This window comes from Akebia trifoliata, chromosome 6 (genome assembly GCF_017979445.1).
Source record: "Akebia trifoliata isolate Shusen 1 chromosome 6, ASM1797944v1, whole genome shotgun sequence".
NCBI classification, from domain to species: domain Eukaryota; kingdom Viridiplantae; phylum Streptophyta; class Magnoliopsida; order Ranunculales; family Lardizabalaceae; genus Akebia; species Akebia trifoliata.
In genome coordinates, this window is record NC_141380.1 from 25,368,699 (window position 1) to 25,388,874 (window position 20,176).

A 20,176-nucleotide genomic window follows, 5' to 3' on the forward strand; every position below is an offset into this window, starting at 1 on the left:
CATACCCAAAAGTCCAACAACCGTTCTGAAACCACAATTCCCATCCCTAATTACATCCTTTACATCTATAATATACTTGGATACCTCAACTGAGAAATGTTGGATATATCTTTCACCATCAAATGACCTTGTACGGCGTAATAGAGGCTTCTTGATCTATAGCTTATTCGTGCTACGCCTAAAAAAAGAAGGTGACGTTTCAATTTAAATGAAGGAAACCTTAAGGTGGATCTGACGCTTCATTTTGAACTAAGGAAACTTTAGGTGGATCTGATGTAAATGAAGTTAAACAATTAGTAAACAAGTAATAGAACAAAAATAACTAAAAGAATTAAAATAATTTTTTTTTGTTATGTTTGATATATACAAACCGATTCTATTGAAATAATACCAGTATGTACATACCGGATTTGTTTCACAACAATTAGTACTTGGACACTGAACGAACTCTAACAAGATTTATAGTTTTGTTCGATACCCTTGCACCAGGCTTTTCATGGCACACTCGGTATTAAAAATCAAGAATGATGAATAAAGTTTTGTATATGCATACTAATTGACTTTTTAGTATTGATTAAATTTTATCATGATAGTCGGTAGGTACATACCAAACTTGTTCTTTCACGTTCGGTCTGCACCTACTGAACGACATCGAAAAATTAAAAAATGATCCCTTGTTCTTAAAAAAAAAAATTGTTCAAATCTTATAAATACTTAAAAATAAAAAGGAAAACGTGTCTTCTGTCACTCCATATGAGATAACACTATAAAAAAAATTGTAAACTATGAAGATGAATTGTAAAAATGCTACAAAACTTACCTCCATTGCTTCAAATCTTTCGATGAACTCTAAAGAAGTGAATTTGACCAAATGAAATGACCGTTATTTCTATTATCCTCGCAAATTAATTGGTATTTAATATTTTCAATAGAAATTTATAGGGTCCAATTGGTGGGAGTGAAAGGTTGTGTCCCAATCGATGGATTTTTTTGCACACACCCTTTCAGTAAGTGAAGGTGTGTAACTACTAAAAATGCAGAGGATAAATAGGTAATTTGTAAATTTTTTTCAAAAGTTACTTAAGTGGGTGCAAATGATCATTTTAGTGTGTGCAAATAGACTTAACACTTAATATAACTCTTGCTTGCTTAGCAAATATATGTGTGGGTCGGGTTCCGTAGACAACATTCTAGACAACGTTCTTGACAATGTATTTTGTCCCATATAGGCTAAAAGTTTCAGAATGAGCTGATTTTTTTGTGAGAATGCTCTCTATGGTAAGAGGATCATCCTCACAAAAATCATCCCATTCTGAAATTGGTAGCCCCATTTTAGAAGTTGAAGAATCGTGAACCATTTATTTTTACCGTTAGTTTGTAACCACTTTTCCACTTTTCATAGGATTAAATTTTACAATTGGCTGATTTTTTTATGAGGATGATCTCATCATAGAGGTAATCCTCATAAAAAATCAGCCCATTCCAAAACCTTTTTGCCATATAGGACAAAACATTATCTAAAATGTTGTCTACAAAACGCTATATATAAGGAAATGTTCAGTACCCACCATTTTTGTCTTACATGGGTTAGAAGTTTTGGAATGAGCTGATTTTTGGTGAGGATGATCTCTATGGTGAGGAGATCATCCTCACCAAAAAATCAGCCCATTCCAAAACTTCTAACCTCGTCACAAATGATTTACAAAAAATGGACGATCCTCGATTTTTCAACTTGTAAACATGGGGTTAGAAGTTTTGGAATGGGCTGAGGAGATCATCCTCACCAAAAATCAGCCCATTCCAAAACTTCTAACCCATGTAAGACAAAAATGGTTGGGCAAATTGTTGGGTAAATGGTTGGGTGCTGAACGGGACCCATATATATATATATATATATATATATATATGGGGGTGGTTCAGCAGCCCTAAAGTTTGCCAAACATCTTGCTAAACATTTTTCAAAACATGGGTTAGAAGCTTTAGAATGAACTGATTTTTTGTGAGGATGATCTCCATGATGAGGAGATCATCTTCACCAAAACTCAGCCTATTCCAAAACTTCTAACCCCATCAAAAGTGATTTACAAAAATTGGACGGTCCACGATTCTTCAACTTGTAAATTAGGGTTAGAAGTTTCAAAATAAGCTGATTTTTGGTGAGGATGATCTCTTCACCGTAGAGATCATCCTCACAAAATATCAGCCTATTCCAAAACTTCTAACCCCATCTAAAGTGATTTACAAAAAATGTTTGGCAAGATGTTTGACAAATTTTAGGGCTGCCGAACCAATCCCTATATATATATTTGTGAGGATGATCTTGATGATGAGGAGATCGTCCTCACACAAAAATTCGGCCCATTTTGAAACTTCCAACCCCATTTTATATATATAATAAATTACTTTTCCCAATTTTTTCCCCCCAATACTACAAGATTTTGGCTTTTATGGGTGACTATTCCACATGGGTTTGCGTTTTATTTGTATGTACTCTATGCATTATATCGTTACCATTGTAACAAAATTCAGTAATTTTTTATGGAGATTCAAAAAAAAATTCCAAATAAGGGAGGCTGAAGTTGATGATTTTTTTAACCCGAAAACATCATTTGTACTTTATATAATCCCCAAAAAATTTCCTAAATTTTCTCGGGTTTATCCAAATTAAACCCCTCCAAATTTATCCAATTCTCGTATTCGTCATTCGAAAAATAATAAAAATGTATAGCCTATCAACCTCAATTTTTTCATTCAAAAAAAAAAAACCATGTGCAATGTTAGATGCTATAATAAAAGACTTAGCAGGAAAAAAACAAAGTCCATTGCTGTCAACACATGAGTCACAAAATAAGAAACGAATAGTTCTCAAGGAGGTACAAGAGGCTTGGACCGAAGGGATGTAAAAGCCCTTTCAGACTCTTTATGTGAGCCAGTAAGCTTATTTTTTCTACATTTTGTTATCGAATTCTTGAACCAGTTTGGCAAATAAATTCAGTTTGGTCACTAGTTCAGTTTTCAACGATAGACCACATAATCCATTGCAATCTGATAGGACTTTAGAAATTTTCCGAATCATGCAATTGGACAAAAAAAGAAACAAGCACCCATATTGGCACCCCAACTATTACTTATTACATCCCAATTTCTTAAATTATTTATCACACCCCAATTAAAGATTATAACAGACTCTTCAAACAATGCAAAGATATGGCTCAAATTATAATCTCAACATTACAGAACATTATAACACTCGGTCAAACAATTTCAGTAGTTGTTTACAATTATGGTTGGGCTCATTTAAAGTCCTAAACCCAAAAACTAGAAATCTAGCTAAAAAATATGAGTTCTTCTATTGGCATCCCAACTTTTCCTTAATAAGTAAAAGTTGGAGTGCCAATAGCAGCTCTCATAATAATATAATAATATTACAGTGGAGATAAATCTAGCGTATAAGTCATAGAATAACGTCAACAAATCAGATGCTGGATCAACAAGTAGATCAATTCACGGAAATATAGGTTGGACGAGTAGTGGATCTTGAAGCCCTAGATGAGCGTCATCTATTCTACAATTGGCAATCAGGGAATTTTGTTCCTGTAAAATTCTTTCAACTATTAATAAATTCCACCTATGTGAACAAAATTCAATGAAGACATGAACACGCACATACACACATGCATGCACACGCACATGTACACATAACACGCACACATATTTACACATACATGTAAACATACTCATACACACATGCACACGCACAAATACAACAATGCTGATTAATGTTATTTGTCTCAGTTTGTCTTGGATGGCATTCTCACATTATTGGGCTTGACAAAAGCTACCTTGGGAGTAGTGGACCGCTCTGATTGAGAGAACAAAATGAAGATACGCATGACGATCGTAACAACAGCTAAGCCCGCAGCCAAAAATGCAAATCCTTTCCATGAGGAAAAGAGTGACGACCATTTGAAGAATTTCAAAGCCCCGTACAGAAGAAGACATGACCAAGAGATGACAACCTGCTCTCATTTAAAAAGGAGAAGAATAAGATGATGCCTCTTGAGATTGCATGCAATTTGAATTATTAGAATAAAATCGTACCAACAAAGACTTAATTGGTCGACTGGTTTCTTGCAAATCTTGGTCCCCAAAATTGTCCTCAGCCAAATGTCTGTCCAATAAAGCATCCTTGTAGGCAAGAAAACATAAAGGCAAAAAAAACATTAACTACTAAGGAATGTAGACAAAAGATACGTATGAAGAAAACAAACAAAAAGCAAATTAATACAGGATTTTGTTAATGTGTGCTCTAAGGGCACACGTTAAAGTGCAATAAATACACTTTGGAAATTGGAATCTGAGGGTATTTTGGTAAAATGTAATTTTTTTAAGGGCATTTTCGGTACAAAATTCAATTCCCAAAGTTTATTTATTGCACTTTAACGCGTGCCCTAAGGGCACACATTAACAAGACCCAATTATACATGCCTTTGCTATAAACAAATCCCTACACCACTGTGCTACACCATCGTTAGTCTCGGGTAATTCCGTCATTAAATGCCTCTTTATGTGTACATGCACCTGTGGAATGTAAATTAATGAGAATTTGGTCAGGACAGATAATCTCATAGGACACATATAATATACTGCAAAAAAAAAACAAAAAAATTCTATAATGAATCTAGTACGTACAAATATTTTCAACGCAAAAGATTTTCAAGAAAAAATGTGGGCTTGCTCATATTTTTCAGACAAAATTTAGGGCCTATCATATTTTTCATTCTTCCTTTTCTTTTCTCTTCATGAACATAATTTCAACATTCAGGTATTGTTTTTATTTGAGAATAACAAGCAAATTTTGGGCACACTGTAAGGCCAATTAGATGATTAGGCTTAAAATATGATTGAAGATAATAAAATCCGTAGAATGATATTGTTGAAAATTCTTGGGCATCGCTAGCTTACTACAGAAGGTTGCCCCTTAAAGATTCTTAGCATTGTAGGAGAAGGCTGGTTTTTTGGAATCGCCACTGTTGCATCATATATAGCAGGAACAAATGAGCGCATATTGCTTACAGCTGAAACAAAACCCTGAAATCAACAACTACGAGTGTCAGGTCACACATACCAATTGTCAAAACTACTTTTTCCAGCAAAATACACAGAACCATGAGCAAGAGAGCTTTTAAATGACACTAGCTTGTTTGAGTCGTGTTTTTTTTCTTTTTAATTGGTAAAGATCAAGATAATTTTATTTAAAAAGTGGGTCAATGACCACCCAAAAGAATACAGAAACAAAAAGACCTATCAAAAGAACACCCCACAGTACTCCAAGACCAGATTACACTTTGAGAATTACAGTAGAACTACACAAATGATACATAGAAAAGATCTAAGATACAAGCCAATGCATAGTAATACCATAGAAGTAGAGAAGATACAAGGAAAACGTCTAAGAAACAATTTGACGATCGGACGAGTGGCACAAAGTCCATTTAGTAGTAATTCAGTAATTCTAATGGCAAAATGTGAGCCAAAGAAAAAAATGCACCAAACCCCAACTATAGATTTGGCACCAAAGTCTTACTTCTGAGCCTCACAAACTGTTATAAAGGCAGTTCCCTATCTTGGTTCCCTTGTCTGTCCGAAGCTTCAATCCCAAATGTGATGCAGTACAGGAGATGGCAAATACCTATCTTGAAGCATAGTAGAGAAAACAGTCCAAAACCCAACGACGTCAGAATAACTTCGGAAGACCCTAGTTCAATCAGAAACGTCCTAACGGTCAATACCAATAGCTATGCAATTGTCTAACTCGGATTTTGGCCGAATTCCATCATTTAGGCCCTCAAATTAGTATATTTGCTATTTTAGGAAAGTTTTATTTTCATTATAACTTTCTTTAGGAAAGTTTTATTTTTAATTCCGTTTGTTGCTTTAAATTCATCTCGATTAGTAGTTTCCAAATTCATGGCCAACACGAAAATTTCTACTTTTAGTAAATTTTCTTACTTCCATTAATTAACAATCCTTGCTTTATAAAAGGATTCGCTTTTTATGTAATAATCGATTTTCAGAGAATTAATAAAATTTCATAGTTTATCTTGTGTTGAGTGTTGGAGCTTTTCTTACTCTAGTGCCCTGCATTAGTTGGTATCAAAGCTAACAACGATCTTGAAACATGGCCCTGTGGAGGAAGAGGACGTGGTGTGGTTCGTGAAGCCCCTCTAGAAGATGTTATGGAGCGAGACATAATCGTCGAACTCTCATGGAAGGTTGAAGCGCTCGCCCACCAGATGGCTGCTTTGCAGCAACAGCTTGAGCGTCATCGTTTTCAAGATTCATGTTTTGCAGATGACAGAGACGATGTAGAAACAGATGATCCCTCAAGAGGAAATTTGGCCTGCGGCTCACCAACCTCGAGATTCCAGGCGATGGGAATCTGGGTAAAAGGTCGAAGTTCCCGAGTTTCAAGGCAATTTGCAGCCTGACGAACTCACTGATTGGCTTTGCAGGGGAGGAGGTCTTGGACTTCAAGGAGGTTCCTGAAGACAAACGAGTTCCTTTCTTAGTGACAAGATTCAGAGGAAGAGTTGCTGGTTGGTGACAACAGGTTAAGACGACACGTAACAAACAAGGGAAATCCAAGATTGAGTCTTGGGACAAATTGAAGGAACACATGCGTGCCGCTTTTCTGCCTTACAATTACACTCGAGAGTTGTACCAGCATCTTCAAAATCTTCATCAAGGTTCCAGATCTGTTGAAGAGTACACAAAGGAATTTTATCAATTGGTGGCTCGGGCAGAATTATTGGAAACCAATGGGAAACTTGTTTCTCAGTATATTGGAGGTATGCGCCAAAATTTTCCAAATACTTGGTCAGTGTCTGAAGCTCATCAAAGGGCTTTAAACTTGGAGAAACAATTAAACTTAAGGGGTGGAAATACGGTCACCAGTCGTCCTACAATATTTCCAACAAGTAGGCATACAAATCAGCAGGGTGGTACTCAACAGCGTACTTAGAAGGATTTGGGCCCTCGGAACAGGGCAGATATCAAGTGTTTTCGTTGTGGCAAGTCTGATAGCATTGCCTCATAATGTCGAAAGAGTGGTCATCCAGGCAAGAATCTAATTGTGGACAACGATCCTGCCGTAGAAGATTTTGTTGCTTTTGAAGGCGATCGTTTGTTTGATGCTAGTTATGATGAAATACGAGATGAGGCGGTACATGGGGATGAAGGTGATATGTTAGTTGTCAGGAGATCATGTTTCACTCCGAAAGATGAAGAAAGCGATGGTTGGTTGCGAAATAATAACTTTCACTCTAGCCACACAATTGGAGGCAAAGTTTGTCGTATTGTGATCGATTCCGGCAGTTGTGAAAGCGTGGTGGCTGCAGAGGCCAGAGGCTGTGAAGAAACTAAAGTTGCAAACTAAGAAGCACACCAAGCCTTATTTGTTGCACTGGTTGAAGAAAGGATTCGAGTTAACTGTTTCTAAAAGATACCTTGTCAATTTCTCTATTGGTACTACATACAAGGATGTTATTTGGTGTGATGTTGTGGAGAAGGTTGCATGTCATTTCTTGTCAGGCAGACCCTGACAATTTGATCGAGTGGCTCTACATGATGGCAAAAGAAATGCTTATAGTTTCTTACTGGATTCGGTTCATATTGTCCTTATGCCTAGCCAAAAGTTTGGGTCCACTGAGAATTCTTCTTACCTATTGATGCAGCATTTCGCAAAAGAGAAGTTAAGTTCTGGAATGGTGTACTTACTAATGGGTCAAGTTAGTATATTGTTCCTGATATCCCTAATTGTGTTCAAGGCGTATTGCAAGAGTTTAATGATGTTTTCCCCACTGATCTCCCGAATGGTTTACCCCCTTTGCGTGATGTACAACATCACATTGACCTTGTTCCTGGCTCAACCCTTCTTAATCGACCTCATTATCGCATGAGCCCAAAAGAACACGCAGAATTACAGAGACAAGTTGGTGGATTGTTTGTTGAAGGTTATATACAGGAAAGCCTCAGTCCTTGTGATGTTCCGGCATTGCTTGTACTGAAAAATGATGAGAGTTGGCATATGTCTGTGGACAGTCGCGCTATTAACAAGATTACTGTTACATATTGCTTCCCGATACCTCACCTAGATGATTTATTGGATCAATTACATGGGGCCACAGTTTTCAGCAAATTAGATTTGAAGAGTGATTACTATCAAATTCGACTTCAGATCGGTGATGGCTTTCAAAACTCGTGAAGGGCTCTATGAATGGTTGGTGATGCCTTTCGGCCTCTCCAATGCACCTAGTACATTTATGCGAGTGACGAACCACATTTTAAAGCCCTTTTGGGGCATTGTGTTGTTTATGTCGACGACATCCTGATTTACAGTTTTGATCTGGAGTCACACATGTGACATCTGTCTGAGGTCTTGAAAATCTTGTGCCAAGAGAAGTTTTATGCTACACCAAAGAAGTGTACCTTTTGTACTGATCGAATTCTGTTTCTAGGGTATGTCATTTCAAAAGATGGCATCTCCCATTGATGAATCTAAGGCGGAAGCTGTGAAACAATGGCCTCGGCCTCAAACTTTGCATGATGCATGGAGTTTCCATGGGTTTGCTTCTTTTTACAAACGTTTTACTCCACATTCCAGTACTCTTTCAGCACCCATTACCAATTGCATGCAGTTCTTGGACTGATTTGGCAGAGGAGAGTTTTCAGTTACTAAAGCAGAAGTTGATTACAGTACCGATCTTGTCCTTGCCAAATTTTTCTTTACCCTTTGAGATTCATACAGATGCCTCTAAAATCGGTATTTTGGGGTTGTTCTAAGTCAACGTAGCAAACCTATTGCGTTTTTCAGTGAGAAGCTAAATGGGGCAAAGCGCAACTACAGCAATTACGAGTTGGAGTATTATGCGGTCATTCAAACTCTCAAGCATTGGCGGCACTATCTCATTCATTCTGATTTTGTTTTATATTCTGATCATGATGCCCTCAAGAATATTAGTAGCCAAGATAAAGTCAGTTCTCGACAGATGATGTGGTCAGATTCTTTGCAAGACTTTACTTCCATGCTCAAACACAAATCAGGAGCCAAAAATCGTGCGGCAGATGCTCTCAGTCGGCGTGTCCCCCTTCTAACTACCATGCGATCTCAGGTAATTGGGTTTGACACTTTTCGGATTTATATGAAGATGACCCATATTTTCCTCTGTTATGGCTGATCTTAAAACAAGGAAAAGGTCCGACTTTATATTACATGATGGTTTTCTCTTTGAATTTGAAGTTGGCGATTTTGTGCGGGCTGTTCTTACTAAGGATCATCTTTTGGCTGGTTAGTCTAACAAGTTAGGTCCTCGAAAAATTGGTCCTCTTGAGGTGCTTGAGAAGATTAATCCAAACACCTTCAGATTTCAACTGCCTAGTCATATTCATACTTCAGATTTCTTTCATGTTCGGCATCTTCTTCCTTACCATAGTGATTCCTCAGATGATGATATGCCAAATTCGTGGGCGATTTTTTCCAAGCAGAGGGGAATGATGCAGTACAGGAGATGGCAGATACCTATCTTGAAGCCAAATCCTCCACATTCACTCGTCCATGAACCATCTGTAATCAATTTGATAGATCGCATTTCTGGTGGAATCCATTGAATTAAGCAAGTCCCTTTAATACAGCTTTGCAACCCCAATCATTCATTACTTGTCTTACAACTGAGCTTGGGACCTCTTCCTCCAAAAAGAAAAAAAAAAAACACCTTGAATATCAGCTTTAATCAGCTTGAAGAAGTGGTGTATGTCCATGCTTACCTCATCAAAGAAACGCCTATTACATTCCCTCTACATATGATGAATTGTAGCACATAAAGCACCGTACATCATCGTTACAGTAATCGATCCTTTCAGCAGTAAGGAAGCAATAAACTGAGCCTCATGAAGGGGCCGAATCTACCCTTGCTCGATGCACTCCAAATTTCCTTAATACTTCCATCGATATCTCACTACTATAAGGGAAATTAAAAAACAGGTGGGAGTGGCCATTATCCTCTCTTGCTTGCCTGCAAAGAATGCATATAAAGACAAAATAGAATCCCCTTTTATTTACTTTCTCTACTGTTAGAAGACTCTTCCTCAGTCATCCATGCAACGAAGGAATGTCTAGGGATTCTTCTTTTGCTCCAAACAACTTTAGACCAAGGAACCTCTGCGTCTCTCCTTATTGATTCCCAAGCACTCTTGTTCATGGTTTCAACCTGCATAGCTTCTTCATAACATTCTAGTTCACCATTGTCAATCAACAATAAATAATGCAAATAGGATAGATACCGAACTGGGATGTTTCCTTGGGTAGATCTAGTAGATCTCCTTAATGGCAGAAGGGGGACCTGAGTAGGAAAAGTTTGAGTTTCTATCTGAATGTTTCCATCAATAGGTTTTAATATATCCCTTGATGATATTTCATCAAATTCCACACACCTATCATCTTCAGGACTTTCTAAACTTTTTTTTTCTTCTAACTTCTCCTTATACATTACTTTCTCATTGAATAATGCATCCTTACTCCTAGTGACTTTCCTATTTTCTAAGTCCCAAAATCGATAGCCAAACTCACCAATGCCATATCCATACTTATTCTGGCAGTCTAAAGTCCAATGCAATTGATGGTCCTCTGTTAATTAAGTAAGTTGCAGTGTTCACGACATCTGCCCAAAAAGATTTGGGCAATGCAGCATTAATCCACATACTTCTAGCACGTTATATAATAGTTATGTTCATGTGCTCAGCAACACCATTCTACTGTGGTTTCTTGGGAATTGTGTTTTGTCATATGATCCCATCAAGTGTGCCCCATTCTTCAAATCCATCACTGCAATACTCTCCACCATTATCTGACTTGGGGCACTTCTATTTTAGACCTATTTCATTTTCAACTAAAGCTTTCCATTTTCTACACACATTAAATACTCCAGATTTATGTTTCAAAAAGTAAATCCAAAGCTTTCTAGTATTATCATCAATGAAAGTGACGAAGTAACAAGAACCACCAAGTGAAGGTGCCCAAGCTGGTCCCCATACATCAGTGCGAACCAACTCCAATTCTGAAGCTTTGGATCCCTTTTGACTTTAATAAAACTCACGCTTTTTTATTGTCCAAATACGCAATCAAAAGTCTAAATTAATCTGTTTTAGTCCAGATAATTTACCTTTTGAATGCATTACATTCATTCCCTTCTCACTCATGTGCCCAAGTCTCCGATGCCATGTATTTACATCCAGCCCTGTGGTTGCCACTGCAATTGTATTATTGGTACTAGATATAAAATAAAATGTACCTTCTTTCTAGCCATGCGCTACCACCATAGTCCACCTTGTCATCTTCCATGAATCACCTAAGAATGTGGTAAATGTTCCTGAATCCGCAAGTTGCCTAACAAAAATCAGAATCCTTCTTAACTGTGGAACATGCCTCACATTTTTTAATTGTAGAGATCTCCCATCTGATAAGCTAACGTGTACATCGCCCTTTCCAACAATGCCACAAGGTTCTTCATCCCCAAGATAGACCTTTCCAAAATCACCCTCCACATAATTTTGTAGAATTTGTCTATGACGGATAGCATGGAACGACGCACCCGAATCTACAACCCACAAATCATTGTGTAGCAACAAACAATATCAACGCATCAGAATCATTATCATCAGAGAGGTTTACCAAGTCTTTACTTCCCTGATTATTGTTCTCAACAGGTTTCTTTGCAGTTTTACAGTCCCTTTTGAAGTGCCCCTTTTTACCACAGTTCCAGCAACCATCTCCTTTTCCCTGAGGAGGTCTCAATTTGTTTCTCCTTGATTTTGAACCCCCACGATTTTTGTTTCCTCTTCTTGATGTTCTGCATCTTTCTTCCATATCTAAAGCATTCTCTAATGTCTCTGTTGCTCTTGAAAATTTTTTATGCACTTCTTCACTTAGGAGAACAAAAACAACATCATCGTACTTTAACGTACCAGAACCAAAAGAGTTGCTCAAGACCATCACTAGACTATCCAAACTATCTGACAATCCAAATAAAAATAATAAAGCCTTGATTTCATCTTTAAAAATAATCCCAACGGATTGTAATTGACTTGTAACTATATTGAACTCATTCAGATGCTCAGCCACACTATCACCATCAGCCATTTTCATATTGAAGAGTCTTTTCATCAGGAATATCTTATTTGAGGCAGAAGGTTTCTCATACATCTTTGATAAAACAGCTATCAGATCTGGTGTCATCTTCTCCTTAGAGATATTAAACATCACAGATGAAGTCAAAGATAATATGATCGTACCAAGAGCTTTCTTATCGAGAATCTCCCAGTCATCATTTGTCATGTTCATAGGCTTATTCGATTTTCCTCCTAGAGGGACATAAAGATCTTTCTGATAGAGGGTATTTTCGATTTGCATCTTCCAAAATCCAACCAAGAATCAAATCGCAACAAAACACATATCACACACAGAAACAGATTTTTATGTGGTTCCCTCAAGATTGAGGTATGTCCACAAATCACACTGATTCCACTATGGAGAGAAAACTCATAGTTACAAATTACACCCCTTCACCAAAAACAAGAAATATAAATACCCCATGAAACCTAACTAGGATTTTACATAATATTAGTGAAATTACGAAAATACCCTTGAGAAGGCATGGCTTGATTTACAGTAACTCTTGTTGACCAGTACTATCAGGCTCCACAAACCACAACAAGTTGAACTTTTGGAAGTTTTTGAATGTTGAACCTGAATTATACCCTAACCATTCCTGTATTGGGGAGGAAGTTTGAAACTCTTGATTAGTTTGGCCATGAAGTGTTGAACCTAAGTATGTGGATGATGTCATGAAAGTTTTTCATCCAAAGTACAAATTGTGCTATGGGAAGGAAGAGACTGGTTGAATACTAAAAACACGTCCCAAAAACATAATGTAGACTCCCCAATTTCAACAGGCCCCACTCGGAAAAGGTCCACAAAAATGCATTTTTATCCATAAATCGTCAATGGGCCCAAATTTTCAAAATTCAATTTTTTCGTTCAAAATAGAGGCCCTAAGACTTTCAATAGGCCTATAAACCCACAATAAAACCTCCCTTAAATCCTATCTAACTTCCAAGCCCAATCATCTTCTTGGCTCGTCATCACTCTCCTCTTAGCCTAACCTAATCCTAAAATCAAATCCTAAGCTAACTTCCAAGCCCATCTAGAATCTACTACTCCTAAACCACTTCTAAACCCCTCTTCAAACCCTATCTAAATCAATTTCTAATCGAATCCTAACCCTAATGCTTAGCCAATTCAATCCCTTACTCATTTTCTAACCTAGACCACAACCAACTTTTACCCCCAACTTACAAAGGTCATTTTCCTTCTAAACCAAACCCCTAGTCAAGCCCAATATCCTATTCATATCCATTATCCTAACTTAATTCCAAATCCAACACTACCGTAAAACTCAATGAAAATGCCCATTGTCCAAGGTCAAGGTCGAGGTCCATAAAAGGAAAAACCCCATGCCATCAAGCCTTGCCACATGTCACCACCACCTTAACCCTCCCAAATCCAATCTACCTAACATCACCCTCAAAAGCAACATACACCACTCCCCCACCATACCACATGTCATTAGTCATTACCAAACTCCACCACTTTCTCCAAAACTTCCATCACAAGTCATCCCCCATACTACACCACACCCCTTCTCCTTAATCAACTCACCTAATCCACCAAATGCTTACAACATTGTCATGTGTCACCATCTCCTCCACCCTCCCAAAACCAACTACCTAACCACCATATCTTAGCTACTCCCTCAATCAACCACCTCACTTAATTCACATTCAACCTAGGCAAGGGTTGTAAGACCCAACCCATATGGGTCCAACCTATTGGAAATATTAGAATAGTCATTTTTTTGTTATTAGTTTATTTCACTTTATTTCTTATTTCTTTGTAAAGGCATTTATGTCCATTCCATTGATTATAAATACACACCAAGTTCTCATTATGAGACTTGACTTTACTCTTCTAAAATTCTTCTTGGTATCAGGGTAGAAAAAAAAAAAACTCTCATCTTCCATCTCCGAACTGCACTCACCTAGCGGTAGCCTCATCTGGAGTTTCTCCCCTTCAGAGGCTCTTTTTTTTTCTATACACTTATATTCACTTCATCGCATGTTGCGATAGAGAATTTATTAGCTCTTCACATGCTGCAATAGAGTTTTGCGCAGTGAATTTTGCCCTACGTTAAGGCTTCTCTTTTGAAAAGGATTTTATCAACCCTTTGAGTTGGTGGGTGAACTACGATTAGCCCAACAGACTTTGATTCAACTTGTGACAGCAGAAACAGGCTTAATTCAACTTGCGATAGCTGCAGATCGAACTTTCGATCAGCCCTAAAGGGCCTAAACAAGCCTGCGATCAGACCTACAGGCTTGGTGATCAGTTTAAATGCCCTAAATAGACTTCCGATCAAACCCACAGACCTTAAACAGCCCTGCAACAACAGCTGCTAGTGGTTGGGAGCCCTGCGATAAGTGTACAATCCTTGGAACAGCCCTGCGATCAGGTTACAGGTCTTGAACAGCCCTACGACAGCAACTGTAGGTAGTTGGGTGTCTTACGATCAGACTTACAGTCTTGAAATAGCCCTGCGATCATATATAATACCACCTACAGGTGGTTGGGTGTCTTACGATCAAACTTACAGGCTTGAAACAACCCTACGATCAGATCTGATATCACCTACAGGCTTTGAACAGCCCTACGACAATAGCAGCCTATAGTTGGAAGTCCTACGTTTAATTTTACAGCAGATCTAGGATGGTATGAAGACCTACGCCTCAAGTAGAGGTTGTCTCTGTGACTTACGATAATAGTTTGGGGCTTTGTCAACAGCAGGGAACTATAATTTTTTGTGACATTCTTCGACAGCAACACAATCAATATCATTATTTGACCTTCAATAATACTAATACGGGTAGATCTCCCTTCAATCCAATATTTTCTTTTGTTCATAGTGTGCAATGACGACGATTCACGAGACTAAGGACTCTACCACAAGCCTTGGGGTTAATTTCTCAGTCCAGCGCATAACCAATGCCTTACTAGATGGTCGTAACTTTCAATCCTGGTCCCGGTCGGTGCAACTTTATTTGGGTAGTAGAGGAAAATCTGGTTGGCTGTCAGATGTTGTTCCTAAGCCACCTATCACTGATCCTAAATTTCAACAATGGAAAATTGATAATTGCACCATTCTTGGTGGTTATTTAACTCCATGGAACAACGCATCTACACTATGTTTATGTATCATAAGACTATCTTTTCTTTGTGGTCTGCTCTTACTCAAACATATGCACATGCTCGCAATGACTCGAGGATCTATGAACTTTACCGCGATATTGCTCAGGCTACCCAAAGAAATCAGAGTGTTGCAGATTACTTTGGATTCCTTCAATCCCTTGGGAGGGGTTATCGCATTATGAGTCTATGGCTGAATTGTCTGCCGAAGCAGCAGGGTATGTAGTTAAGAGGATTGCTCGGCATCAGACATATCAGTTTCTCATGGGTCTACACCTTGAGTTTGAGGCACTACGAACCCAAATCCTTAATACCACTCCTCTAGCTTCTTTATTTGAGACATTTGCGACTATTGATAGCGATGAGCGTCTTCGCCGTATAGTTCCCTCTCAATCTCAACCTCCTATCATTATCTCTGCTCCAGATACAAATCAAATGGCTCTTGCAGTCAATTCAGGTTTCTCAACCTCCCGTACTCAAGGATCTGGGAATCGAGGCCATGGAAGCCGTGGACGTGGTAAAGGTAGTGACCTTACGTGTAGTCATTGTGGGAAGATTGGCCATGAGAAGGCCCGCTGCTTTCAACTCTATCCCCACCTATTGAGATCTTCTGGGGGACAGCCTCGTGTTGTTGTTGTGGAATCTACCTCTGTTGATCCTGTATCCTTTGGACCTTTTGATTTGCAACATCTACAGACGCAGAATACAGCTATTATATGGGATCAGCTCTAGGCTCAGATTCCCTCATCCTTGACAGTGGCATCTGTTACCACACCTCCAGGTACCTCTTCTGCATTTCATGCCTCTCAGTCTGGTTCTGCTCCTCTGACTTGGGTAATTGATTCGGGTGCCTCTAATCACATGACCGGTAATCTACTCATTTTATTTCTTCCATTTTTCTTACTACTCATAAAGAGGTTTGCCTTACTGATGGGTCTCTTACCCCTATTCACAGCAAAGGTACTATCTCCTTAACGCCGAGTTTTTCCCTTGATTCTGTTCTCCATGTTCCTCACCTTTCTCTTAACCTTATGTCTGTGAGTAGTATAACAAAATCTCTAAATTGTACTGCAACATTTTTTCCTACTCACTGTCTTTCGGGACCTGACTTCGAGGAGGATTTTTGGCAAGGGGTATGAGAGGGATGGGCTCTACCTATTTGGCGCTCCACCTACTGCTGCTCCAGCTTCCGTCCTCCCACTCACTAGGAATCATAATTTTTCTTCCCAGACTTTAGACTTATGGTATGCTCGCTTAGGACATGCTAATTTTCAACACTTATGTTCATTATTTCCTGCTTTAAAAAATTCTTGTAGTAGATACAAATTTTAGTGCTCTGTGTGTGAGCTTTCCAAACACACACGTACATCCTATATTCCTTGCATGCATAGATTTAATGTTATTTTTGATTTAGTTCATTATGATGTGTGAGGGCCTTCTCCTATTACTGTTTTTAATGGCCATAGATATTATATTACATATATTGATGACTATTCTCGTTGTACTTGGGTCTATTTAATATGTTCTCGCTCTAAGGTGCTTCCTATTTTTGTTAATTTCCTTAAAATAATTCAGACTCAGTACAACATTACTGTCAAATCACTTAGAACAAATAATGGAGGGGAATATATTTCTGATGGGATTCAGTCTCATCTCCATGAGCGTGGTATGCTTTATCAATTAACTTGCCCATACACTCCTGAGCAAAACGGGGTGGCAGAACGTAAGAACCGCCACCTCATGAACATCATCCGTTGCCTTCTGCAAGGGATGCATGTTCCCAAGTCATATTGGAATATGGCAGTTCTTACTGCTACTTTCCTACTGAATCGTGTTCCGAGCCGCACTTTAGGGGGCAGGTGCCTCTTCATGTTCTTCAACCTGATAGCACCCTCTTCCCTATTACACCAAGAGACTTTGGGTGTACTTGTTTTGTTCAGGATAGAACTCCCCATCGCACCAAACTTGATGACAAAGCTATTCGTTGTGTTTTCTTGGGTTACTCATCTATGTCAAAGGGGTATTGGTGTTATAATCCACTTACTCATCGTATTATTCATTCCTTGGATATCACATCTTTTGAAAATGTTCCATTTTTTCGTGCTTCATCTTCTTTACAGGACTTTTTTCCTTTACAGGATCATTCTCCTATAGTGTTACCATCTCCAGTTTTCTCTCCACCTTCATCTTCACCACCGCTGCAGGTTTACTCTCGTCGCCCTCCCCCCTCTCAAACTTTGCCAATCTCTTCCTTAAACTCAGGTATATCTCCTTCTACAATTACTCCTGTTCCTTCCATTTAATTACTCCTGTTCCTTCCATTTCTGACTCTCACTTACCTATTGCACTTCACAAGGGTAAGCGAGGGTGTATTACTGATCACCCTATTGCCCAGTTTGTCTCCTATCAGGGTCTCTCTTCTTCTTATCGAGCCTATTTTGCCACCACAGACTCTATTCGGATTCCTCGGTCTGTATCTGAGGCTTTACGTGATCCTAAGTGGATTAGAGCCATGACTACTGAGATGGATGCATTGCAAAAAATAATCACACTTGGGAACTGGTTTCTCTTCCCTCTGAGGAGCGCACTATTGGCTGTAAATGGGTTTTCACAGTCAAGTATCTTGCAGACGGTACTGTTGATCGCTACAAGGCCCGCCTTGTCGCTAAGGGATTCACGCAGACTCCGGGAAAGGACTTTGGTGCCATGTTTGCCCCTCTAGCCAAACTTTCTACTGTCCATCTTCTTATCTCTTTAGCGGCATGTCATTCATGGTCTTTTTACCAGCTTGATGTGAAAAATGCCTTTCTAAACGGGGATTTGACAGAGGTCATTTATATGGATCCCCCTCCTGAGTTTCGCCTTCAGGGGGAGTATTCTGGGAAAGTGTGTCACCTTCTCAAATCTTTGTATGGCCTAAAGCAGTCTCCACAAGCTTGGTTCCAGCGTTTCTCTGAGGTCATTTTATCTATGGGGTATTCTAGATGCCACTCTGAGCATACTTGTTTTATTCGACGAGGGATAGATGATCCCAAAATCATTGTCTTGGTATATGTGGATGATATTATAGTAACTGGAAATGATGCACAGTGGATTGACAGGGTTAAGAGGCAATTGGGTAATGCCTTTGAGGTTAAGGACTTAGGTCCCCTCAAGTATTTTTTGGGAATAGAGGTAGCCCGCTCACGTCGTGATATTTCGTTATCTCAACGCAAATACACATTGGATCTTTTTCAGGACACTGGTATACTTAGTTGTCGTCCTACTTCTTCCCCAATGGATCAGAATCATCGTCTTCATGCTGAATCTGGAGAACTTTTATTTGATCCTTCATCTTACCAGAAACTCGTAGGCAATTTGATTTATCTAACACTAGACCGGATTTAACCTTTGCAGTTAGTGTAGTCAGTCAGTTGATGAATGCTCCGCGTACCTCTCATCTTGACGTTGTGTATCGTATCCTTCGTTATTTGAAGTCTCGTCCTAGTCTAGGCCTATTTTATTCGTCTACTACTCAGCCACATTTGTCATGTTTCACTGATGCTGATTGTGCGGGTTCTCTTACAGATAGGAGATCTACATCTGATTTCTGTACTTTCTATAGTGGTAACCTTATTTGGTGGAAAAGTAATAAACAGAGTGTGATTTCTCGTTCGTCTGCTGAAGCTGAGTATCGTGTTATGGCTCTTGGCACATGTGAGCTTCTTTGGCTTAGATCTTTACTGACAAAGTTGGGATTTCCTATTATTAGTTCTTCATTCCTTTTCTGTGACAACAAATCTGCTATCATGCTTGGATCTGACTCACTCCTTCACGAAAGGACTAAGCACATCGAGGTTGATGTTCACTTTCTCACGGAGAAAGTTCGATCTGGTATACTTGAGACAGTCTTTGTTCCTTCTTCAAATCAATTGGCCGATATGCTTACAAAATCTGTTGGACCTTTTATTACTAACTCTCACCTTGCCAAGCTGGGCATAGTTGATATATTTTCCCCAGTTTGAGGGGGAGTATTGGAAATATTAGAATGGTCGTTTTTTGTTATTAGTTTATTTCACTTTATTTCTTATTTCTTTGTAAGGGCATTTATGTCCATTCCATTATTATTGATTATAAATATACGCCAAGTTCTCATTATGAGACTTGACTTTACTCTTCTAAAATTCTTCTCAACCAATGGGCATGGGTCAAAAAAGACAATTTGTCTTTTTCCCATTTCTACCCTCTTCTAATCTCAAACCACAAATAGTATATCCTAAAAACCCATGTTATTTTCCCTTACCTTTCATCTTGGACCCTTTTAACCCTAAAAGCTTCCCCAAACCTCAATAACTATCAAATCCCTCTCTTAACCCAAAAACTCTACACAAATCTCTACGCATTCCTACTCTCTCTCTCTCTCTCTCTCTCTCTAAAAGATCTAAACAAATATATCATTAAGAACTTAAAGAAGAATAATAAGACCAAGAAAAAAAGAGAAACTCAAGCTTCAAGGTGGGTTAGAGTAAGATTTTAAGTACTTTCCTCTCCCCCGCCTCCATCTCCCTCTTCTATTTCTCTCTCTTATTTAATTTCAATTTGGAAGGCATTAGGATGTATTGAACATTGTTCCCTACTCCAGGTAGATTGGACTATGGTTCAATCGAAAGTGTGGGGGTTGAAGCCATTTTCAAATATTTATTTTTTTAAATCACATACACTTGGTGCACTCACTACTAAAGTCGTTTTGAAGCTAAAGGTAATTGGGCCATCCTCATTCTATGAGAGTGGGCCCATAACCATCGAGACCTATACTTTTCAAAATTGTATGATTTTAAGGCG

At 38.6% G+C, this 20,176-nt stretch overlaps 1 protein-coding gene across 1 annotated transcript in view; it reads right to left on the reverse strand.

The window, feature by feature from the left end:
- Nucleotides 1-3,186: 3,186 nt before the first annotated feature.
- Nucleotides 3,187-20,176, reverse strand: part of LOC147400497 (1-acyl-sn-glycerol-3-phosphate acyltransferase PLS1-like) — a 36,778-nt gene continuing 19,788 nt past the window's right edge. Inside the window, exons 8-12 of the mRNA XM_086446197.1 lie at nt 4,966-5,091; nt 4,489-4,581; nt 4,102-4,188; nt 3,819-4,019; nt 3,187-3,594 (exon numbers count right to left, since the gene is read on the reverse strand). Of these exons, the coding sequence (XP_086302323.1) occupies nt 3,505-3,594; nt 3,819-4,019; nt 4,102-4,188; nt 4,489-4,581; nt 4,966-5,091 (597 nt within the window). The 3' untranslated portion in view covers nt 3,187-3,504. The remainder of the gene's footprint in view (nt 3,595-3,818; nt 4,020-4,101; nt 4,189-4,488; nt 4,582-4,965; nt 5,092-20,176) is intronic.